Below are 26,575 nucleotides of genomic sequence, written 5' to 3' on the forward strand. Positions count from 1 at the left end.
GATCATTTCCTGATCTGAAATGAAATTTATATGTAGTTTTTATTTAGTCCAAAACACATTTACAGACACAGTCATAGACACTGCCTGTGTCAAGAAAGCTATATTTCTGAATGTTACACCTTAGTGGATCTCCGTAACAGTCTGTCCACTGCTAGATTCAATTAGTGCTCTGTATGTTGGTCAGGCTTTTATAGTAAATCATGACTTGAAGTCTTCTGAAGAATAACTGTATTTTTTATTAACTTACTATGTAGGTCTGACTAATGAGATCATGAATACTGTATATAATAGTAGTCTTAGTGTTTTGTCAACTACTCCGTCAATATGCTAAAGGAAGATAGTGGATAGCTGAAGGATCACCATGGCCAACAATATGACTTTTTTCTATCTCTTTTTAAATCAAGTATAGGGTCCGGTTCTGTTGTATAGAGTTAAATACTAGTTTACTGCATGGCATTTTGATTCTTGTTGACACTTTTGGAAAATGGCCTTGATAAATCTCACTTATACGGAAGGGTACTACATATATACACTGGCATGATTTCAACTATACTTGGTGAGAAGGGGGTGTCTGGCAGAAGAAACGGCATCCTTGTAAACATGGAATTACCTAATTAAAGCAAAGTTACCAGTAGAGCATAGAAATACATATTTATAGAGAAAAAGTGTCTTTGGTACTCTTTACACCATACCAAGTTGACTTCGGTTTCGGTCATACCGAATCTGACTTTGGAATCATGCGACTTCACTTGAATTCACATGATTTCAAAGTCGGATGTCAGTGCGACTTGGAAGACATCTGTGCAACGTCATGCACAGATATTTATGCAAGGTGCACCTGAACTAATTTCAAAATTGGTGCAAATCCGGCTTAGTCGAAGTCGCACCGATTTTATCGTTTCCATTGCGAAGAATAGGATCAAATTGCAAGGAAATGATCAAATCGCATGACAATTTGTACCGGTGTGACTGGGGTTGAAACTGCAGAAGTACATGTTTAGTATTTTGGAGCACATGGCATGTTAACCAATCAGGTACAAATAAATCATCACTGCACACAATTCTTTTTCACACAGATATACAATATTCTACCTTGCTTAAACTGGTGTGTGAATGTTCTGTCTGAGAAGGGGTTTTGTTATCTGTGACTTTCGAAAGAAGCAGTTGGCAAGTTTCAATCCACTCATCACTTGAAACCTGAGGAAGTAAAAAAAAGATGAAGACAAAGAAGAGCAATGAATAACATGAAAAACTATAATAAAGGAAGATTAAAAAAATGCACCCTAACTTTATATTTAAATAAAAAGAGTAAACCTTTTCCAAAAGAAATAGGTGCTTGCTATTGCTACCCTCATTCTGAAGATGCTAGTTGCCTGTTTTATTTTCTAGATAAGAACAAGTACACAAGCAGATTAAGAAAGGGCAACCTACCTGTCATAGAAGAAAGGTAAATTTAGATCATACATTAAGTAATATGGCATGTCCTGCTGCTTGCTTTTTCAAAGCCCATTTACCTAGTGAAAGTCAATTTCCTATATGGTTCAGTGAAACATTTATGTATATAATCATTCCAAACTGAACTGTAACTGTTAAAATGACCACAGAAAGCATCTCTGTATATGCTTATACAACAGGCAAGGCTCATTGTTATCATGCATGTGCAAAACAGACCATTATGATTCCAAAATTATCAAAGAATCTTCAAGGTGACATAATTAAGTTCTAAATTAAATTATTCCTATTCTCAATTAAATGATTGTTCACTATATATTGGATACTCACTCTAGCAGACCTCCCTAAAATCAGAGTGTTTAAAGGACAGGAGATAAACATGCTTTACTATGTGAACCAGTGGTTGTCAATAATAGTAATAGGGGCCTCAACTGAGACCCCTAAGAGTACCAATGTGCTGCACATAATATTCAGGAAATTAAATGATATTCAGACAATGTAGACATGCTGCAGGTGTTTTTGGAGACTGCAAACCTAATGAAGGAGACAGTTAAGAGACTGGAGATACGTTACCTAAAATCAATGCTCCCACAACTAGGACCTGCAAAGGGCCAATATCAAATACCAAAGGGACGCAGGTTGGGCATCAGAGGTACAGACTTATACAGGAATTATATATGTACCTTGATTGTCTGTAGCTGCCTCAGTTCATAACCATCGTCTTCAGTCTGTGGAATGCTCTCTACCATCCCCTTACAACACCTAGGATACAAAAGATAACTTAATTTGAACTAAAACTCAAATGTTAACCTAAATCCCAACTCTAGTTTCAAGTATTTTATTTAGGTTTGGATAGAGTGACAAAAAAGTTTACATTCATTGGCAGATAATTATTACTATGCTAATGTTTGAAACATGTCCTCCCACTTCCTTCCCCCTATCACTGACACATTGAATTGCCATTGAGTCCTTACTGAGGAAATTTCTCCTAATTTCCTTTACCAGTGACACTCTGTGTGCCTTGGTGTGGAAGAGTGTCAGCAGGATAAAAAGCAAGAGAAATGTCCCTGACAGGATCAGAGAGGACAGGAAAATACCTGTCAGAAGTATTAACCTATTCCCACAATGTCCACTAAAAGGGTTTTGGCTGGAACTGGGATTAACTCTCAGTTTCAACAAGTTTGGGATGATTTAAAGAAAATAACAAGTAAAGTAGTAATACTAAAAATAGATGATGGGCCAGTGGTTCTACCAACCAGCAGCCAAGTTCACACTGCCAATCACAGTGAGACAAACGTTTTGATGTTCGCATTCGGCAGGCAGTACCATTGCCAAACACAACCTATTCAAATGAATGGGACCTTCCACAACTGTTCCACAACCGGGAGTAATGCACTCAGTTGCAGCTTCAGGCTTTCAAGGGTTAAAGGCTGTGAGGAGGTGAAATATTGCCTTGAAGCTGCATGTTAAATGCATCTGCCACCGTGGGTTACTTTTCAGCAATGACGACCACAAGTGTAAACAAGCCCAAAAATAGCAAAAACCACTCAAATCAGTAAGTTATAGATTATTTATTCAGATATCAGCTTACCTCATGATGTAAGTGGAGAAACTGTTTAATTTATTTGATAAGTCAAAGGCTTGCTCTTGAACATTCTGCACAGGAACAGGAGAAGCAAATTCTTCCTCACCAAACTCATGTGTAGCAGTATGTGTGGCGTTTAAGGGATCAGAGGAGTAGTCTGGGGATAACAGGATCAGGATATTCACCATGTACTGGACCATTGCTGTGTGAAGAGTTGTTACCTGTATAACGATATATTCAGTATGTTTGAAATGGAATAACATTAAAGTACAGGAAAAAGAATGAATAGAAAGATTAGATTCTCAACGTTACCCAACAGTTCTTTTTGATGTGGTTTTACATGATTGCAAACTTGCTGTTATGTGTGTTAAAGAATACAAAAACCCAATAACCAAAATTTCATATAAGATTTAAAGCCGTATTAAACCCAAAAGCCAACATTTATTATATTGCAGCTTACCAATTCTTAGATGTGAAAGCTGCATTAGTTTTCTTTTTTTAGGCTTTTTTCTTCTATTTTCGTCTGGTTATCCAGCCAGTAAGTCTGTTAAAAGAATAAGTTCTCTTGCAGATGTATCCATTTACAGGAATGAGACAAACCATTTACTACTGACAAGGGTTCTTACAATGAGCAGTATTTATGTAAATACTTTATACCAAATTGAAAAAAAAGTATAAATGTAGCTGCTTATAAAGTATTAGCTAAAGTTTATAGCAAACTCACCCATGCTCAACCATTCAATAATGATTCACAAGTGAAGGCCAGTGCTCAGGCTAAAAACATCCACTGATATCTTCCAAAATATTAGCCAGAAACTTGATTGCTTCTAAATCCAGTTTCTTTACTGGTTACAGAATATCAGTACAGGAATTGTAAATGCTAACGCGTTTCGGCGAGAGCCATATTCATAGCATACAAAGATTAAAATCACATTCAACATATATAACATTTCAGCCCCTCCAATAAAGGTAGGGGCGGTGTTAACTTAATTGACTAAAACAATTCATTAGTTCACATTGGAAATCTACCTAAGCTGAAGACAACATAATAGGATGGTCAAAAAAAAAAAAAAGGTGTGCTCCATCAATGGCACACATCAAATCAATACATACACACCATCATATATGAATGGTTATTTTAAAAAGAAATGAACGTCCATCCTATTATTTAGCCCATGTGGAACCCTTGTACTGAGCATGTGGATCCACCACACTTTGCGTTGAAGTAAAATGTGATGCGTGCGATCCCCTCTGACAAGTTTCTTGACTTGCTCTAGACCATAAAAAAGGAGAAAAAATTGAGATTACCCTCATGTAACTCTGGTAGCCAGAAATCTTGCTGAATGATAGGTGATCAAATACTTATTTTCATCATGAACATGCAAATCAGTGCATAATTTGTTAGACATGCATTTCTTTTGATTTTTTGTTGCTATTCTATCCCTCAGTGTTACAATACACCTACCATTCGATTTTTAGAAAATCAAGATCAGCAGGGGATCAAATATTTATTTCCTTCACTGTATATAGACAGATTTATGCCTTTCCTAATCATGTCCAATCAACTGAATTTCCCAAAAGTGGACTCCAATCAAGTTATGGAAACATCTCAAGGATGATCAGTGGGAACAGGATGCACCAGAGCTCAATTTTGAGTGTCATTGCAAAGGCTGTGAATACTTATGTACATGTGTTTTTTTTTTTTATTTTTAATAAATTGCAAAGATTTAAAACAAACTTTTTTCACATTGTCATTATGGGGTATTGTTCGTAGAATGTTGAGAAAAAAAATGAATTTAATCCATTTTGGAATAAGGCTGTAACATAACAAAATGTGGAAAAAGTTAAGCGCTGTGAATACTTTCTGGATGCACTGTATATGTTTAATGTGATTTTAATCTTTGTATGGATAAGGCTCTTGCTGAAATGCGTTAGTATTTACAGATCCTGTACTAGTATTCTGTAACCAATAAAGAAACTGGATTTATAAGCATTTGAGTTGCCAGCTAATATTTTGGAAAATTAGCTAAAGTTTGGCTTAAATTTGTTAGACTACTTAAATATGCTAGTACATCTAATACTCCCCTCTTTCCAAAATGATAATGCTGCTGTCCAAATGCGCCCATCTGTCATCTTTTATCCAGACTGGGGGCACTCTAACGCAGGATGTGTTACTGGCCGGATTACCAGGAGCAAATAGAGGGAAAAAGCCTAAAAAGGAAAACTAATGCAGCCACCACATCTGATTGGTAAGGGCCAATATATTACATTTTGGTTTGGGGTTTAATACCACTTTAACAAGCCAAAGTAGTTTTAAAAATTGAATTTTCACCTTACTAAATGAGGGGTGGGCAACACGGCAAACAATATAAACAGGCCCATGTAACAAACAGGTCAGGAAAGGGATCAACAGAACTTGCAGAACCCTATTCCAAAACTGGCATCAAAGAAGACCTGCACATCCTCCTAGTAAAACTTAACATGTGAACAAAAGAGCAGGTGGCAGCCTTGCAAATCTGAGAAACAAATGCCCGGTACTGAAAAGTCCATGAAGCACTAACAGATCTAATGCATTTCAACTTAACAGGGAAAGAAGGAACTCTATTTCTTCAGACAATAGGCTTGACTTATGGCTTGTCTAATCCACTTGGAAATGGTGGAGCAAGAAGCAGGAAGCCCCCTGTGCAAACCTTCGGGAAGGATAAAGAAAGATTTCAATTGCTGAAAAGAGGCTGTAGCTAAGGTAGAATCTTACAGCATGTACCAGGTTGAGACAGGAGAGGGAATATTCCTTGGGATATTTAAGTTAGGATGTAAAGAGGAAAGGACAATATCCTGGTTGAGGTAGAAAGAGGAAATCAGGCTTTAGGCTTCAGGAAAACCTTGTCCTTTTGTACAGTAGGGAAGTTTATTTAGAGAAGGGTGCTAATTTCAAGACCCTCCATGCCTAGGCAACAGAAACAAGAAAAAAACCCTGCAAGTGAAGTCAAAGAAGGAGATATGCCTAATGGGTTTGAAGGACAGCATCTGAATTATCATAAGAAGCAGTTTACTGTCACAAAGTCATAAGGGAACGTACAGGGTGAGAAATGTGCGTGACATCTGGCACCCAGGCTCTAAGTAATCAAAGGCCAATGGTCTCTGAAACAAAACAGTCAGGGCCGAGATATGTCCTTTGATGCTACTCAAGGACGGATAATGGTTTAGTCTATACTGGAGAAAGGATAGGATGCGTCCTACAGGACACTTTCTAGGATGAAATTTCCTAGTCTTGCACTATGCAAGGTAGACCTTCCAGGTGCAATTGTAGACTTTGAAAGAGGTCTACTTCCTGACCTTTAGAAGGGTAGGGGTGACCAAATTCAATGGGCCACTGTCTCTCATGACCTGGGCTTCAACAGTTATGTCATTAAAGCCAGAGGTCAAGAAGCAGGATGTGGACCAGGCCTTGGGACAGAAGATTTGATGATTTGGAATGGCCCATGAAGAGTCCTTCAGGAATCTAAACATGCCTGGGTACCACATCCTCCAGTGCCAGTCTGGTACAATAAGAATCACAGGAATTCCTTCCATCTCAATCCTATCGAACAGATGAGGGAGGAACTGTAGAGGAGGAAAGAACTAGATTGGGTTGAATGAATATTTAGTGTGAAAATAAAAATATGAATTAATAAAAGCATATGAATGCAAATAAAATAATTACAAACAATCCAAGTTTTAAAAAAATCCATACATTGAATATAAAGTGTCCAGAAGGAAAAATTCTTAACATGATAGGATGAAAAAAAAAACCCTCAATCCAAATCACCTCTTACCCACACTGTGACACCAGCACCTATAAGATCTACACCAATGCAACCCCCAATTTATAGGTAGGTCACATTGAGAACTAATCCAGTAAGCATCCATTGTGAGTAAACAGCTACGCACTCCACCTACAATGCATATGTATCTCCAGCATAAATATACTGCTCAAATGAAGCAGAAGCTCAACATATTGTAATCCTGTCTTTAATAAAAGATAAAATCCCTTGCCATTTTTAACCTTACATGTATAAAGTGCACCAAGCTGCACTAGACTGTATCAGGCATATCATCTGGCCACCGTATATACCACATCTAATGGTGTGAATAACACAATAGCAATCTTCACTGTTACCTCTCCAACCCAAAGCAGAGTGTTAGCGGTCACAGGTTCTGCCCAAAATGTTCCAACATTCTGTCTTCATCAGGCTCCACAATGTAGCACCCTTTTTGAGAAGCACTAACAGGCAGATTTTGTTTTTTTTTTATAATTGACCAACAGTTCCACTCAGTGAATTTTGAATTGTCCATTTATGCGGAGGAAGAATACATTAATGTAGGACTAAAGGCAAAACCTTTTTTTTACATTTTGGATAGAGTAAGTGAGGGTTAAAATCCCAGTCAGTTTCCTTTGCCATCTGTGTCCCATTGGCAAGATTTCCCTTGGCATCCTGTACTATAGCTAAAACAAAAAGTAAGAAGAAATCTATCCAAAAAGTATGGGAATCCCTGGTTGTCATCAGAACTATGGTCCCCATTGATGGATTTCCCCTCTATTCCCATTCTGGTGACAACCCAAAATTTGGGATTTTCTTTTACATTCACTCTCAGTGATAACAGTAAATGGGACAAACAGAGAATGTGAATCTCCCTAATGGGGGCACAGATGGGAAGAAAAATTTGACAGGTGTTCTACTTTTTCCCAACTCTGTCCAAAATTAAAAAAGGAAAATTTGCCTTTAGTTATATATACAAAATAACACAATTATCCGGTCATGAAGGTTCTTGTTAAGAAATACCATGGAGCCACTGGTTGGAGTATATATATTTTTTTTAATTAGTATTTTTTTTAGTTATAAAAAAACAAAAGCCTTCTGAAAACCTACAAACCTGCTGGTTAAGCTGCACATTATCCTTCTCTGTTCCATTTGTGATATTTAGAACCCAGTGTTGTAGCATCTTAAAGACATCTTCAGGCTCCAACCTGTGATGAATGTATATATTTATATTCACATACTGTGCAGATATATACTTGATAACAATGGTATTAGGTGCTGAAAGCAACCAATTGGTGGCACTGTCCAATATCCAAGCCAAAACCATGTCAACAGCACAACCAAAATGCTTCTTCAGTAGCAAAGTAGAACAATTAAGGTTCAAACATATTCCAATCTTTCCTCAAATGCTTAAACTCTCACCAGCAAACAGAAAAATAATAGCATTGTTACAATTACATCAGCAATCGAGTAAACATAATAAAAAAGCATATTAGGCATTGCATAAAAATAAAAAGCTTCTGACAGTACATGCTGGATTGCACCATGCACTCTGTGCTTATGTGCAATCATCATTGCTGATGTCATTGTGATATCAAATTGCTATTAACATTCTGTTGGTTGAGAATTGCTTAAATATTCACAGGGGTCCTATATTTTAAGTATGGCAAAAAAAAGTGTGAAGCTTCTGCTTCTGCTGAAAAACACTGAGCTTATCTGCAACCCTAATTGTTGAAATCATGATGCCAAATGCTAATTGCTATTGGTACTCGGTTGGCTGGGAAATATTCACATTAATCTTGTATGTTCAAGGATATCTGAAACTTGATAATAAGACCTTGTTGAGGGTTTGAAATACTGGTGATATGTGATGATATACACTTTAATAATGTTTATGCTATTGTTGTACTTAGGATGCAATAAATTAACCTTTATAAACACAGTTAAGCTGGAAATCTGTAGATTTGTTAAAGAAGCACTCCGGAATAGGCAAAAATAATCACCAATCAATACACCCTCCTACACGAAACACTAAACAGTTAATAACATTTTGAAAATCCTTACCATTTAGGAGAAATTTCTAACTGAATTTTCATGACCTCATCTCTGTAATTCAAAAGATACCAGCATCTGCTTTGTCAAGGAGGAGGTGCAATAGCAGGAATTACATCCTCTAATCTCCTCTCTCAATGCACTAAAAGGAAACTACAGTTCCCATCAACCACAGGGAATTGTAGTGAATGTGGATGGGTACACTAGGCTTGAACATGTTGATTGTGTCTGAGCATCCCAATCTGCCCACCAGTGCACTTAAGACTGAAATGCATCACTGCTTCCTGGAGAAAGAACTACAGAAGGGATGTGCAAAGACCACTGGCTGGGGGAATAAAAGGCTTAGCAGCCACCAGTCGTACCAACAGGAAACCACAGAGAATTAACAGTTTGATTTGAAAATGCAAAGGCTATTTCAAAGCAACTACTGAGTGAACCAGAAGATGGATGACATATTCATTGAAAGTAGGAACAAGGACATGTAAAGAAGTTTTTGTCTGGAGTTCTCCTTTAAGCATATACTTCTCTGTAGGCCCCATTAGTATCTGCACATCGCTCTTATGCACATTTTTCATGCATTTGATGTGTGACAATATAGGGCATTCTGTACACTTGAATGTGCTGCTGTACATACAATAAAGTAGCTCCTGCACCTTTTTTGGGTGGTAAGCCGTATGTGTTTTTTTGTTTCATGTTTGCTATCCACGTTTGGGGTGCCATTAGGGATTAAGGATCAATGGCATCACAAGCGCGTCTTAGCATAGGTTTCTGCAAACATTACTGGAACGCATAGGTGTAAATGGGGCCTCAGATGGCAAAAATTTATGAGTACTATCTAAATTGCATAAATATTTTCAAAAACATCTTTTACTGTAAATATTATTATTATTATGTTATTTATGATTCAGCATTTGTTATTACCCACCTCCAGCTTCCCTCACCCCATGTGTTTTCCCCCAGCATCCCATAATCAAATATACAAATCAGAATGTGTTCTTGCTATTGTTATTTCAAGAGAGAACACATTTGTTGTAGGTGCAAATAAAAGTAGCAAAAATTTAAGCGCTTTGTTATAAAGACTTTGAATTGCGGTCAATTTTTGCATAAAAGAAAAAAAAAATCTATAAATTAACACTTTTCATACTCTTCAATTGTATTTAGGATGGGTTTCTCTTCTGAATATGAACTCCCAATTATTTCCAGTAATCTTTCTGCTTGAGCAGTCCATTCAGGTAGAAGATGATATATGTTTGACCAGTCAGATTCTTTTGTCTCACTGGGGGCATATTTAAATCCATACATTGGCACAGAGCAGTTTTCCAAGCTGCTTAAAAATGTCATGAGTCCTCTGGCAACACCTGTCAAAACAAACAAAAGATTAGGAACTAGGTCTCCAATAAACTGACTTTCTACATTAATCATTGGACATTATCCTAAGCGCTCCAACATAACCGTTGGGCCCCAACAAGCTGGCCATCAAAAGAAAGTATATTACAGACTGCTGAACTGTGGGAGCGGCACATTGCTCCTTAGTTAGGATTGCCATAGTACAGGGTTCAGGAAAAGTTTCTCTCTACATCGGATGCTTGTTTTTACAGTATATTTCTTTCTACTGTTCACCTATTTGAAATATATTCCTTTCTATAATTTAACTGTTTGCTGTATCATTGCTGTTGTGTCATATGTCTTTTGCTACCAGGGTCCTGCATATACAGTACATCTGCCATAAATATACCCCACTCAGCAGGGTGTGTCAGAGCGTGCGATGCTATCTGCAGAGTCATGGGCACAGGAACAAGAGGCCCAATTCTGGGGTATTTCAATTGTTATATATTTCTATCACTTTAAAAGGGTTATATATAGTTTGGATTTTATGACTGTATACATGTATTACATATACATGTAGAACTACCCCCTTAGGAGTTGCTTAGTTATTTTCAGGCTCCCTGTCGTTCTGGACACCTTTCTGAAAGCCCAACCCTACTGACACCACAGGACTCATTTGACCAAAGTAGAAAACTGATAAACCGTAAACTGATATGAAGTTTATATTACACTTCAGTGTAAGCTTGGTTAAACAGTACAAAATAGTATTGGTACGCGTAATGGCAATTATTACTCTTAGTAACTAAGCAAAGAAACCACACATACAGCAGATGGGTGGAAGCCTTACATGTTTCCAGAGGTAGCCGAAAATTTTGGGCCAAATGTGACACAAAGGGTTTGCGTTTGTGGGCTCTCTTGTCAATGCTGTTGAAAGCAGATGTTAAATCTGGATTGCTAGAGAGATGAGGTCATCCAGGTTAGTGCCAGCTCAACCTTAATGTGCTCTGCCAGGCCCAGCCAGAAGTTGTAGTTCCACTGCAAGCATGTGAAACTGAACAGAAAACTGCCCACAGTAAGGATACCTGGATGGAGCTGAAGGAGAGCACTTGCTGCAGAAGAGTCACAAGTAGGTTCATCAAAGACTTTCCCAAAGACAGGTAAAACTATTGTTATACTGTTATGAACAGGATCAGGTTTTCCCCAGCGTGGTGCGGCCCAGACCAAAGTATCCCCAGTGAGCATGTACACATTTGCCGCCTTGGCTCTGTCAGTTGGGAAATGCTGTGGCTGCAGTTCATAGTGTAGATTACATTGGTTCACAAAGATGCGTCAGGCCTTCGTATCTCCTGAAATGCGAGAGGTGTTGGAGACAGGGCCGGCTGTTCAGGTGCTGCAGCAAGGGAAGCCTGGATTTGATCCAAGTATATCAAGACCACATGGAGATAACACACCATCTGAACTTGGTCGGCATCATAGGCAAGAAAGCCTTTGGAAGAGACCTCATTTGGATCAGAGCAGGCCACAACCAAAAACAGGTGACACTCACTTGCAAAGCTGGGTAACACAGGAATCAGTGGCAGGAGTGTATGAGAAGACAGTGAGGCACAGAGGAGAAACAGGCTGGGAGTGCACAGGTGCTGATAATGAGGGGCTGACTGAGACACACAGGGTTCAGACATGCAGGAACTAACCAAAGTGCAGAGTTTGAAGAGAGACTAATGCAGGCCATAGACGGAGAGAAAAACGGCCGATTTTTCTTTTAAAAAAACGAAAAATTGGTCGTTCAAGCGGCCGACGTTACCATCAATGGTAAAAAAAAAAAATCGGCCGATTTTCATCCCATCTACAGCCGGCAAAAAGTGTCCCTGCAGAGAGCTCCGCTATTTCTTTGACAGTTCTTTGACAGTTCCTTGACATTTACAGCGGTTGCAACATTGTATCTATTTGTTTCCATTTAGGATACAGATGTTTTTATTCGGAAACAAATAGATACAATGTTGCAACCGCTGTAAATGTCAAGGAACTGTCAAAGAACTGTCAAAGAAATAGCGGAGCTCTCTGCAAGGACAACTTTTTGCTGGATTGGAATTCCTCTTATTTTTCATCCTACTTCTTCTTCATCATCATCCTCTTCTTCACCATCATCATCCTCTTCTTCTTCTTCACCATCATCATCCTCTTCTTCTTCTTCACCATCATCATCCTCTTCTTCTTCTTCACCATCACCATCATCCTCTTCTTCATCATCACCATCATCCTCTTCTTCATCATCCTCTTCTTCATCATCCTCTTCTTCATCATCCTCTTCTTCATCATCCTCTTCTTCATCATCCTCTTCTTCTTTTTCTTCTTTTTGTCTTCCTCTTGCAGGTCACTGCTCATGCGCAGATTTTTTATCGGTAAAAAATCGGCCGATTTGCCCATCATTGCCGCGAAAATCGGCCGATCGGCAAAATCGGCCGATTTTTTTTCCAACTTTACCGATAAAAAAACCTGCCAAAATACCGAAAAACGGCTGAACAAATAGCCCACTAACGATCCGAAAATCGGCCGATTTTATTTTCGGCCGAAAAATCGGCCGATTTTCGACCCATCTATGGCCTGCATAAGGCTCCTTTTGCACGGACGTTATGTTTTTTTTATCAGTTCAGTCACGTTTTTATAACGAAAAAAATGGATCAATTTTTATCAGTTTTTCATCAGTATACATCTGTTTTTCATCAGTTTACATCGGTTTTTTCATCCCTTTACATTCGTTTTACATCCATTTCTCATCCGTTTACATCCGTTTTTCGTCCGTTCTGTTTTTTTTTTCACGGAAGAGGGTTTCCTTCCGTTCAAACAAATGTATGTTAACGGATACATACATTAACGGATGATCATCCATTTACATCCGCTAGTCCATAGAAATACATGGGTGTCTGTTTTTCATCCGTAAACAGACAGATGAAAAACTGACATACGGAACGCCTATGTGAAAGAAGCCAAAGGATTGGTAAAAATGCATGTAATCACTGAGGTAGAACACAGAAGGAGGACACAAGGAACACAAGTACAGGCGCAGGGTCACAGGAAGGAGTATGCAAGACTGAATGCAGACTGGAACCCAAAGACATTGGGATACAGAAAAACACAGTCTAGGTGTAAAAAGAGCACAGAGGCAATACTTGGAAAACATTGGATAAATCACTGGGGATCACTGGGATTCCAACTGCTAGCATGTAGATAAATTGCTTAAACACTGAGTAATCCACATGCTAGCCTCCTAAGACAGTGTCCCCTCTGTGACATGTTGGAAGCCGGTGGTTGCACAGGAAAGCCCCAGAACTTGAATCATGGAACAGGCAAGTGTGACGTCATCTACCTACATATGGATATTTTATCTCACTGTTAATTGTAAGCAACCTATCTTTTCAGAATGATTGGTAGCTGTTGAACACTTGAACTAGGCTGAGAGCTGGGGAAGAATAGTTTTTTTATTTTTGGTATGAAAGATGAACTGTTTTACTCAAAATAATATACTTTGGTTATGCTAATATTCATTCTATTGATTATTGTGAACTTAAACCATATTGATAAATCCACTTTCAGCCATAACTTAAAGGAGAACTTCACTCAAAAAGTGAATTGCTGTTGGTCGCAGCCTGTAACTGAGATAAAGTTTTTTATTGGGGGGGGTGGATCCTCATCTAGATGAGAATGAGGTTTCCTTTCCCTGCCCTCTCCCCTCCCACAATATTTTAAGACACTGACTTGAAGCAGTATTAAACCCAAAATTACAAATTCAATATATTGCAGCTTAACAATCCTTAGATATGGTGGCTGTGTTAGTTTTCTTTTTTTTCAGCTTGTTTCCCCCTGTTTTCACCTGGCTTTAGATCTACTAGCAGCTTTAGATACACTAACAAAATTAAGCCAAACTCCAGGTCACACTGCAGTTACACAAACCGTGACAGCAACAGTTTTTTTCTTTTGGGATAAAAGTTTTACATAAATAAAAGCTGATCATTGTAAGCAACCTTGTGGTAAATGGTTGGTCTCAACACTCTAATTGCTACATCTGCAGGAGAGTTTGTTCTGTTGAAAAACAACAGACATGCTGGTTAAATCACCAGGTGAAAATAAAGCAAAGCCTGAAAAACAAAAGTAATGCAGCCATCACATGTAAGAATTGGTTAGCTGTAATATAATAAATGTTTGCTTTTGGGTTTAATACACACAAAAAACATACTGAAGTTCCCCTTAGATTTGGTTCACACCAATGCATTTTTTAGTACTTTCTGCAGAAACGTGCTACAGATTGCCTAAACACACAACATGGTTTTCTATAGGACATGCTCACATCAATACGTTTTTCAGCTGCTGCGTTTTTGGAAAGGGTCAGGAACTTTTTAAAATGCAAAATGGTTTAGGTTCAATAGACTTCAATGTAGACACAGCAGAAAACACATTTAGTGCATTTTTAAGCATTTTTCATGCGTTTTGCATTTTTTAATCTGGTCAGCAAAAAGTTGGCCAAAGAAAACCCATAAAAAACGCAAAAATTCAAAAGGCATCAAAAACCATGAAAACCGTGTCAGAAATGCATGTGCAAAAACGCAAACTGCACTGCAAAAACAGATCAAACGCAAACTGCATTGGTGTGAACCAAGGCTTAAGGAGCTTGCAGGACTCTAAGGCTCTCTCTGCCTATATACAAGTGATTTCCAAAAAGACTTTTGACTACGTCTAAGACTAAAACAGCAACAGCAGGTAAGCTGCAATATGATAAATGCTGCTTTTGGGTTTAATTAAGAAAAACAAATCCTGAAGTTCTTTTTAAGTTGCTTGCAGGACCACAAAGACCACAAGGCTCTCTCTGCCTATATACAAGTGATTTCCCAAAAAACTTCTGAGTTCATCAGGACTGGATTATGGAATCATATCTAGTGAACATGCACATACTATACTATACTATGTAAACATAAATGTGCAAGTACAAATCTAATAAACTTCACCACCTAAAGTAATCAAGAGGAAACAGGTGTGAGGACGCTACCACCTCCCTCAGTAACTGCTTTGACCCAAGAGTGGCTGAAACGCTCACAAGTAAATGAAGCGTAGAAACGGCTGGTACTCAGGATGGAATCATAATTAACATTAAGCATAAAGTTCATTATGATATGACATCCATATTAATGATAAAATATATACTTTTTCTTTGTTATATATATGTACTTGTCTTTGTTGCCTTTTTTGCCTGGGTAATGGTCTTCTGCCTGGTTCATGTTGGGTTTTTTGCATTACCGAGTAATTTTAATGCACTCGTGTGATTCTCATGTGACTTATTTGTAATACTATATGTGTGTTTTTCCTTACTTTACACTAGCCAAGACTAAGGACTGACGTTTTTAGCCTTGTACATGCTTTAATAAAAGATATATACAGTTGGATTTCATCCTGAATGCCGGCCTTTTCTGCACTTCACCTAAAGTAATCACCCTGCTTTGCGCAACAATGGAAAGGGCCTCAACTAAGCCGGCAGATGTCTATAACATAGGGTTAATTGGATTTTAAGGTTCTGTCTGTTAGCAGCACTGGTGTGCAGGAGGTTAACAGACTTTCAGGCCTAAGCACAGTGAAGTTTATTAGGTTATTTGCACATATACACTGTATTGCCAAAAGTATTGGGAAGCCTGTCTTTACACTCACATGAACTTTAATGGCATCCCAGTCTTAGTCCGTAGGGTTCAATATTGAGTTGGTCCACCCTTTGCAGCTATAACAGCTTCAACTCTTCTGGAAAGGCTGTCCACAAGGTTTAGGAATGTGTCTATGGGAATGTTTAACCATTCTTCCAGAAGCGAATTTGTGAGGTCAGGCACTGATGTTGGATGAGAAGGCCTGGCTCGCAGTCTCCACTCTAATTTATCCCAAAAGTGTGCTATTGGGTTAAGGTCAGGGCGCTGTGCAGGTCAGTCAAGTTCCTCCACCCCAAACTTGCTCACCCATGTTTTTATGGATCTTGCTTTGTGCACTGGTGCGCAGCCACAGTGGAATAGGAAGGGGCCATCCCCAAACTGTTCCCACAAAGTTGGGAGCATGAAATTTTGTAAAATGTCTTGGTATGCTGACGCCTTAAGAATTCCCTTCACTGGAACTAAGGACCAAGCCCAACCCCTGTGGTCATGCAAGTACTGTTCTCCTGGTAACCGCCAAACCAGACATGTCCATCGGATCGCCAGACAGAGAAGCATGATTCATCACTCCAGAGAACATGTCTCCACTGCTCTAGAGTCCAGTGGTGGCGTGCTTTACACCATTGCATCTGACGCTTTGCATTGTATTAGTGATGTAAGGCTTGGATGCAGCTACTTGGCCATGGAAACCCATTCCATGAAGCTCTCTATGCACTGTTGTTGTGCTAATCTGAAGGCCACATAAAGTTTGGAGGTCTTTAGCTATTGACTTTGCAGACAGTTGGTGACTTTTGTGCACTGTGTTTCAGCATGCGCTGGCTCTGCTTTGTCATTTTACATGGCCTACCACTTCGTAGCTGAGTTGCTGTTGTTCCCAGTTGATCCACTTTGTTATAATACCACTAACAGTTGACCGTGGAATATTTAGTAGCAAGAAAATTTCACGGATATACTAATTGGACAGGTGGCAACCTATCACGGTACCACGCTTGAATTCACTGAGCTCCTGAGAGCGTTCCATTCCCTCAAACGTTTGTGCTCAGTGCTTGATTTTTTACATCTGTGGCCATACACCTGAATCCAATGATTTGGAGGGGCGTCCCAATACTTTTACTATTTTATTATTTATATAGTTTTTCCTTCTGAGAATTTGGTTGAAATACACCTGGAAAAAGGTTGTGCAGAGAGTTACAGTCATGGCCGAAATTGTTGGCACCCTTGATATTTTTCCTGAAAATCAAGTATTTCACACAAAAAAGGTATTGCATTAACACATGTTTTGCTATACACATGTTTATTCCCTTTGTATGTATTGGAACAAATATAAAACAGAGGCAGAAAAGCAAATATGACATAATGTCACACAAAACCCCAAAAATGGGCTGGACAAAAGTATTGGCACCCTTAACTTAATATTTGGTTGCACACCCTTTGGAAAACATAACTGAAATCAGTCGCTTCCTATAACCATCAATAAGCTTCTGACACCTCTCACCCGGAATTTTGGACCACTCTTCCTTTGCAAACAGCTCCAGGTCTCTCTTATTGGAAGGACACCTTTTCCCAACAGCAATTTTAAGATCTCTCCACAGGTGTTCAATGGGATTTAGATCTGGGCTCATTGCTGGCCACTTCAGAACTCTCCAGCGCTTCTTTGCCATCCATTTCTGAGTGCTTTTTGACGTATGTTTGGGGTCATTGTCCTGCTGGAAGACCCAGGATCTTGGACGCAAACCCAGCTTTCTGACACTGGGCCCTACAGTGCGACCCAAAATCCTTTGGTAATCCTCAGATTTCATGATGCCTTGCACACAGTCAAGGCACCCAGTGCCAGAGGCAGCAAAACAACCCCAAAACATCATTGAACCTCCACCATATTTTACCGTAGGTACTGTGTTTTGTTCTTTGTAGGCCTCATTCCGTTTTCGGTAAACAGTAGAATGATGTGCTTTACCGAAAAGCTCTATCTTGGTCTCATCTGTCCACAAGACGTTTTCCCAGAAGGCTTTTGGCTTACTCAAGTACATTTTGGCAAACTGTAGTCTTGCTTTTTTATGTCTCTGTGTCAGCAGTGGGGTCCTCCTGGGTCTCCTGCCATAGCGTTTCATTTCATTTAAATGTCGACGGATAGTTCGCGCTGACACTGATGCTCCCTGAGCCTGCAGGACAGCTTGAATGTCTTTGGAACATGTTTGGGGCTGCTTATCCACCATCCGGACTATTCTGCGTTGCAATCTTTCATCAATTTTCCTCATCCGTCCACGACCAGGGAGATTAGCTACAGTGCCATGGGTTGCAAACTTCTTGATAATGTTGCGCACTGTGGACAAAGGCAAATCTAGTTCTCTGGAGATGGACTTGTAACCTTGAGATTGTTGATATTTTGCCACAATTTTGGTTCTCAGGTCCTCAGACAGTTCTCGTCTCCTCTTTCTGTTGTCCATGCTTAGTGTGGCACAGACAGACACACAATGCAAAGGTTAAGTGAACGTCTCTCCTTTTTATCTGCTTTCAGGTGTGATTTCTATATTGCCCACACCTGTTACTTGCCCCAGGTGAGTTTACAGGAGCATCACATGCTTGTAACATTCTTATTTATCCGCAGTTGTGAAAGGGTGCCAATACTTTTGTCCAGCCCATTTTTGGAGGTTTGTGTGACATTATGTCGAATTTGCTTTCTTTCCTCCCTTTTTTTGTTTTGTCCCAATACACACAAAGGGAATAAACATGTGTATAGCAAAACATGTGTTAATGCAATACGTTTCGTGAGAAATACATGATTTCCTGGAGAAATATCAAGGGTGCCAACAATTTCGGCCATGACTGTATCTACATAAACATCTGCTGAACATGTCAATTTATGCTGGTAGATCAGTTAAATAGGCAAGATGTTCTATAGTTGCTCTCAATTCTCTCATTTTCAAGGAACATAAAAAGTACAGGAGTTTCCGTTTAAACTGTAGACTGCCACCATAATGTATACATCCTTCCAAGTTTCTTACCATTTTCCCCTTCCACTCTTCTCCTGTATTGCTCAGATAGCATCTCTATTGTGTTATTTAGATTGTCCATGGCTTTGTGCTCTGGAGATGGAGCACCATCTAAGCCCTGATGTCTTCTAAGAACTTCCTCTCCAAACTGAGACCATTCCTTTTGGATGTCAGCAGCTGCTTTCAAAGACTCTTGACTGCTCAGAACCTTATTCCCTTCAAACTGCTGTTGTTCTTCAGCCAGCATCTATGTGTGCATTTAAAATATGATGAAAAGAGCACAAATGCATTTACAGGAGATCAAACATATACGGTAGTTACAGAGATAAACGTTATTCAACTTTTGTGTCACAGTAACTGGTATTGACTTATATTATGGTACAGGGTGCTTGGACTGTAATTCTGAGAATTGAGAAAACATTAATAGTCAGATAATAAATACTTGGGGCCTCATGAATAAAAACAGTTAGAGGTTCTTATTGGTCATAGAGATTACCCCTACATTGGTCAGTTCTTTTTGCTAAACCAAATGAAAAAACTGACCCGATTTCCCCATCCACACATTCAAAGTGAATGGGGGATTTGAATCCTCCCCACTGAGCTATTGTATTCTGTCAGCAGGGAGACTTCCTGCCATAAGAATACACTGACCATTGCTGCAGTCTATAGCCTGCAGTGCTGATTGAGCACCTAAAATCTGACAGGGTGGTTGTACAGAATTTAATTTGTAGATCCCTGCTGAACTATCCAAATCTAGATCCATGTATGGGCACGTTTAATCAGATTTTCCCTTCTGTTGCCAGTTCTGAACAAAAGCATGAAATGTAGCATCTTACTAGTGACACAGAAGTGACAAATTCACAAACCAAACTGATTTCTGTAACTCTTCTTCTGTAACTCATTTTTAATAGCTTTTTTCTTTATTTGGCCTTTTCTGCCTGTATAAAATATTCAGTATCAGCTGGGATACTTCCTTCTTTTTTAAAACTACAGTCCAGGCAATCATCCACATACATACAGGAATATGTACAAAACAGTTTAAAATGTTCATGCTGAAGGATTTTTAATTCTGTTTCACAGATTTTTCACAATAATTGCAAACTGTAAATACTTTTTTAGCAATAGCTGCAATTATTTAAATCTATATTTACAAGTTTGCATATAAAGTTTCTATGTATAGTTTTAAATAAAACATACATACATTTTCCCAGCTTTTCAGGTCTTCAAGCACTGCTACAGCTATATCATCTGGTACTGTGTAGTAGTTCCAATCTACACTAATCAAAGAACAAAAATGCAGGCACAAATCAGCATTAACAAATTAAGCAATCTCTCAACTATAAACAGTAAAATAATAGCATTTAAAATCAATATGCTATTTCTCCTTCCAACACTGCAAATATGAGCACTGACATCCTTCACCTGTGTATATACAGTTCAAAACGTTCTACTTAAATACTTTTCTACCTGAGCCATTTTTTTCAGTTTTTGCACATGTTAAAAAGATAACTTTTGACTTACCTGTAAATTCCATATCCTGGAGTACACTACAGGACACAGGCAAATTATTCATAGACTCTGAGCTATAGGCTAATACCTTGAAATGATTGGACACTTGCAAGTTTTTGAGGACACATCGCTGGGTTCCTCCCCTATTACCCTACCCCACTCTGTGAATCCTCACTATTACAGCAAGTAATGCTGAGTAACCAAGGAATGGAAAGGGGGGGGGGCAGTGTCTTGTATAGTACTCCAAGATATGGAATTTACAGGCAAGTCAAAATTCCTCTTATCTTAATAGTACAGTACAGGACATAGGCTAAGACCAACCACATAGACCCTAGGATATCCCCAAGCAATAAATTAGAATGGTGGACAATAACTAGGCAAACAGAATCTGTGCCAACAGCCTCAACAACAAGAAGGACCAAAAAGACCAAACTTCAAAGTGCCGCTGCAAGAAGATTGGACATCCACCTGATAGAAAAAGTATGAACAGAGGACCAGGTGGTGACCTCACACAGCTGGGCTACAGAGGCTTCATGCCAAAATGCCCAGAAAACGCCCACAGATCTGTGGAATTGGTGCATAAAAGCGCAGGAAGAGATTTGTCATTGGGATTGTAAGCTCTATTTATCAGATTTCTTACCTATCACACAATTATGGACTTGGAAACAGGATGTCCTTTGTGAGATCCTCTGGACAAGACAAATAGATCCATCTGTCTGATCAAAGCTGTAAATTTGAGATAGACTAATGGTTCTGACTATGTCCAGGCAAAGAGAGATTTCCTTTGGATGCTTTGCAGCAGGGCATAAAGATGGTAAAACTATGCCCTCATTGAAGTGGAAGATGATACCACCTTGGGAAGAAAGGATGGTCATGTGTATAAGACTTACTTTGTGAAGTATAAGGAACCGCTCCTTAAAGAGAGAGCTGTCAATTCAGAGACACATTTTACAGACATGATAACAACCTTGCAGCAAAGGTCATCTGATGGGTTCAAAGGGTGGTTTCAGCAAGCTAGGGAGAACCAAGCTGAGATTCCAAGGAAGCACAGGGTCCTACAATTGGGGCTTAATGTGAGCTACGTCTTGTAAAAAGTTAAGCCAGAGGTCCTTGAAAAAAGAATGGATAAGGCCAAAACCTGTTATTTCAGAGTGATAAAGGCCCAGTTCTGGTCAAGATCTAATTGTAGAAAGGCCAGAATTTGAGGGACCGAATAATCTCTGGGATTAGGTGCCTGTGTTCATACTATTTAAAGAAGGCATTTCCAGATACGATAGATCTTCCTGTCAGTGGCTTTCCTTCCTTTCAGCAAGGTAGGACTAACAGACTCAGGAGAAAGTCTACTAGATAACCTGTGACCCGGATGCCCTGAGTTCTTGGATAGGCAAGAAGTGTCAGGACCTCTGTGAATACTCTGGGAGTAGAATATAGGCTAAAAGGCAGTGCAAGAGACAGGAAGTGATTCAAATCCTTTGAACCTGTGTTGTGGGGGTACTGGCACAACTACTCCTTGTAACGAGATGATTCAGGATTTTTTTGGAAATCTGACCGTCCTTGAACAGTCTTTTGTTGATTTGAGAGAAGAAAGCAGTGAGGGATATAGTCTTAAACCCTATTTTGTACCCCCATGAAACACCAACTGAACCCACATGTCTGGGATGGCTGTGAACCTGAGGGAAGAAAACTGTAACAGATTTCCTCCCCACCCTTAATAGTGAGCGCACCCTTTCATTGGGAAGAAGGATTTGGGAAAGACTTGGGTTTTATAGCTATAGTCTTGCACCGAAAGAAAGGGCTGAACGTAGGTTTTAAAGTTGAGGCCTGGGTAGGTGCTCTAAGTTTTTCTCCTGAGGAGGGAGTTTGGAATTTTCCACTGTGAAAGTAAAACCTTCCCTCCCGTGACACATTTTATAAATTGGTCAAGTGCTTCCTCAAACAGATGTCTTCCTTAAAAAAAGTCACAAGATTCTGTACATATATGAAAATACACAGCAAAAACAATCCCAATCCAATATCCCAAAAAAGTTATCCACCTCCACCCTTGAAGGCCAAACAGACAAAATATATAAAACTTTTTCTTTTTTTACCCAAATAATAAATATATCCGCCAATCCCACCTAACAGGAAGTGTCCAAAAAATATATATAGTGTCCCAAATGTCTCAATTCTCAAAATAAATCTCCAAACATGTAGACCATTAAATTCTTTCTTCTTCAAACTTGCAAATCCTGATGACAATTAAACCTCAAAAGAAAAAAACTTAACATAGTGTCATACCATTTAAATAATAATAAAACACACGTGCCACTCTCTGTGCAACATGCAAAATCTATGTACACGTGTATGCTCTATAAGTGAGTATCTCTATACAAGCAAAAATTATAACAATGGACGACACTCACATAAAGTGTCAGCTACAAACAAACGTGAAAAACTAAAGATATCACTCCAAACGATGTGTATCACCACACTCTGTATATAAGTGTACACCTTAGACCCAAACCCACACTCTCCACCTCATGTGCTGATGGATAATTACCCTATGCAAGAAAATGTAGGGCATCACATCACTCTGAGTTGCTATCTCTTCATTCAGATATCAAGCTTCCTCCAATCCTAAGATTATTCCTCCATTTCCCTCATGAGGAAATTCACAGTTACCAATCGTGGATAAAAACACAATTTTCTTTTATTTGCCAACTTACATTAAAATAAAGGTGAAGCAGCTCCTCCTCACAGGGATACGGATACAAACAAGTTTAGGGAAACATTAGCCACATGTTCCCACTTCCAAGATGGCCGCGATCGCACTTCCGGTCAGCGTCGATACGTCTGACGTCACGTGTCCCTAAGGGGACACGTGACGTCAGACGTATCGACGCTGACCAGAAGTGCGATCGCGGCCATCTTGGAATCCACGATTGGTAACTGTGAATTTCCTCATGAGGGAAATGGAGGAATAATCTTAGGATTGGAGGAAGCTTGATATCTGAATGAAGAGATAGCAACCCAGAGTGATGTGATGCCCTACATTTTCTTGCATAGGGTAATTATCCATCAGCACATGAGGTGGAGAGTGTGGGTTTGGGTCTAAGGTGTACACTTATATACAGAGTGTGGTGATACACATCGTTTGGAGTGATATCTTTAGTTTTTCACGTTTGTTTGTAGCTGACACTTTATGTGAGTGTCGTCCATTGTTATAATTTTTGCTTGTATAGAGATACTCACTTATAGAGCATACACGTGTACATAGATTTTGCATGTTGCACAGAGAGTGGCACGTGTGTTTTATTATTATTTAAATGGTATGACACTATGTTAAGTTTTTTTCTTTTGAGGTTTAATTGTCATCAGGATTTGCAAGTTTGAAGAAGAAAGAATTTAATGGTCTACATGTTTGGAGATTTATTTTGAGAATTGAGACATTTGGGACACTATATATATTTTTTGGACACTTCCTGTTAGGTGGGATTGGCGGATATATTTATTATTTGGGTAAAAAAAGAAAAAGTTTTATATATTTTGTAAGATTCTGTACATGTGAAAGGAGATTAGGGCCATTCTGGAAATGTGTCTCATGACATGTTCATGAGCAGAAGGCAATTGCTGTAATTGCTCTGTCAAAGCACGTTCTGAGAAACATGGTAATAATGGTTGTTCATTGCCCTAGTCCAGTTAGCTGTGGTTTTATATACTGAAAACTCAACAAGAGCTGGTTGCAGGGCTGGACCTGCCAAATATAAGAGAGCCTTTAAAAGTGTTATGTTCTATCTGCAGATTCTTCAGTTGGCACAGTGAAATATTTGTTTTAAGACTGAGATGGCAGGATCAACTATAGGAATTGATCATAGAGTTCAGCAAATATTTTGGGAGGAGTGAAAATTTTTCCTGGAGTGATCTAATATTCATAGATTGCACATTCTATCTGTTCATGAACGGAGGAAGGAATGTCTCTGGGCATATTACAGGTCTCTCTGTACCCAAAGGTGTATGGTGAAACGGAGGAAAATCAGGTTACACAATGCCAAGGCATTTGCAGATAGCAACAGTAAGCATTTCCACATTAGCAAGCATGTTGACTGAAGCTCCCTCATTAATAATGTGGCAAGCTGGGGAAGAAGAATCTTCCACAGCATTCTTCAATATTGCCTCAATATCTCTACATTCCCTTCTGTGTCTGCCTCATCTAGGGCAGGCATATGGGGAACTACCTGAAGTAAGGAAATGTGAGTAGGAGAAGAGACGTGGATTTTGTGATCTCTTTGCAAAGATGCCGGTTTTAAAGCCATTATTATTAGAGGGATTGTGATGTAGATGCAGAAAATTCCACTTTTGTCAGGTATGTCATTGTCAGAAGGCACGTTTTTTTCTTTCCACGCATAAGACGATTGTAACAACAGATGCCAGCCTTTGGGTTGGAGCATAGTTCTGTTCAGCATAGATCAGCATTCTTTTTATCAGAGGTATCAAAACTTTCAATCACCATCCTGAAATTATGAAGAGTTTGTCTGTTAATACTTCCCTGGATCCATCTTCTGAATGGTCAGCTGGTCCAACTTCATTCAAACAATGCCAATGCTGTAGTTTACATCAATTATCAGGGGTCAAAAGAAGTGTTGCAGATGCATTAGAGACCGTCTTTCCTCTTCTGGGCACAGTTTCAGGTTCCAGCGATCTCTGCTGTGCATATTCCCTCAGTGGAAACCTGGTGAATACGTTTTGGTCTTTCCATCAATGGGTGTTCTGAGATATACAGTATGTCTGTGATGGGAAACACTGGACGTGGATCTGCTAGTTTCTCAGTTTCACAAGAAACTGGACAGATTTGTTTCCAGAACTTAGGATCTGATGGTAGATGCAGAAGATGCCCTGGTGGCACCATGGGATCAGAAAGCCCTGATTTATGCCTTTCCTCCACTGAAACATTATGTACTTTGAAGGATTAAAACAAGGGCAATCCAGTCATTGGTTAAGCTCTGGATTGGTCTCAGTGAGTTTGGTACGCCAACGTTGCTCATCTGTTAACCAGCACTCCGTAGCCTCTACCAGATCTTCTAGATCTGTTATCTTAATGACTGATCTTCCACCCAGCTTCTCAGTACCTGGGATTAATGATTTGGCTACTGAAAGCCAGGTTCTGAGAGATTTTTGGATTTTTCTGATAGATATTTTGTATTCAGTCTTTTCGACCATGCTAAAGGAATTGCTTAGTTCCTAGTGGGACAATGTACATGTAGTTGTCCCACCTTCCTTGGTACTCTAAAACACTAGCTGTGATGTCAGACAGGCTGCCCCTGTAGAACAACACTTGGCTCTAACTACCATCAAGGGTCAAATGTCTGTCCATTCTTTTTCAATGTTCTCTTGCTAATACTTCACTAATTTGTACTTCCATTCAAGTGTTTGCACACAATGGTCTTCCTGTTGAGCTCTCACTCCAACCATGAGATTCTAGTGTTTGTAACAAAGATCCCCATTTAAACCTATTCAAGACATATTTCCTTTGTTGTCCATAAGTTGAGGAAAGTAGAAAAATAGTGCTGGACCTGTAAGTTTATCCTATCGATTATTGCTTAAAGTTTTGATGTTGATGTAATTTATCTGAATCTCCAATGTCTCCTTGGCTCCACAGTCTCCTTGGCTTGTAGTGTAATGTAACAAAAATGTAAATTGATGCAGCATTCAACTGTACAAAAGGTCCCTTATTCCAATAAAGGTTATTTATATCAGGGTGTATTTAATATTATTACTACTACTATTATTACTGTTTTTAACGCAGTTGATGAACTGAAATGGTATATTTTATTGTTCAGATGATCACATTTGTCTAAAGGTTCTTGTATATTACTTATCCACTCAATTTTTACATTTTTATACGTCCAATGCTATTGGGTATTTAGTTTTAACTATGACCCTGAGGAGTGGATATTGTATTGATGTTGTATTGATATGGAGATGTTCTTATGTCTTTTTCAGGTGAAGTGGGCATTTTTGAACCCCCAAAATGCACGGGATTCTCTTTAGATTGTCCTCTTGACGTTTATTAGAATAATGTTATATCTGGACCTTTAAGCAGTGGTATGGCGCTTCAGTTTACATTTTGTTATCCCCTATGTATTCTTTCTTGTAGTCATCACTTTAGTCAGAAGAGTGTTTAAATTATCAGTATTTTCCTGTAAG

At 39.0% G+C, this 26,575-nt stretch overlaps 1 protein-coding gene across 1 annotated transcript in view; it reads right to left on the reverse strand.

Moving 5' to 3' along the window:
• Positions 1-1,092: 1,092 nt before the first annotated feature.
• The window catches only part of AXDND1 (axonemal dynein light chain domain containing 1), a gene marked incomplete at its 3' end in the record, with an annotated part of 116,071 nt that continues 90,588 nt past the window's right edge, over positions 1,093-26,575 (reverse strand). Inside the window, exons 14-20 of the mRNA XM_089677319.1 lie at positions 20,085-20,160; positions 18,896-19,130; positions 10,034-10,247; positions 7,952-8,045; positions 3,044-3,258; positions 2,136-2,214; positions 1,093-1,197 (exon numbers count right to left, since the gene is read on the reverse strand). Of these exons, the coding sequence (XP_089533445.1) occupies positions 1,093-1,197; positions 2,136-2,214; positions 3,044-3,258; positions 7,952-8,045; positions 10,034-10,247; positions 18,896-19,130; positions 20,085-20,160 (1,018 nt within the window). The remainder of the gene's footprint in view (positions 1,198-2,135; positions 2,215-3,043; positions 3,259-7,951; positions 8,046-10,033; positions 10,248-18,895; positions 19,131-20,084; positions 20,161-26,575) is intronic.

Source organism: Staurois parvus, unplaced genomic scaffold, assembly GCF_062004578.1.
Source record: "Staurois parvus isolate SC_StPar_1 unplaced genomic scaffold, SC_StPar_1.0 ptg000183l, whole genome shotgun sequence".
In the NCBI taxonomy this organism is placed as follows: Eukaryota; Metazoa; Chordata; class Amphibia; order Anura; family Ranidae; genus Staurois; species Staurois parvus.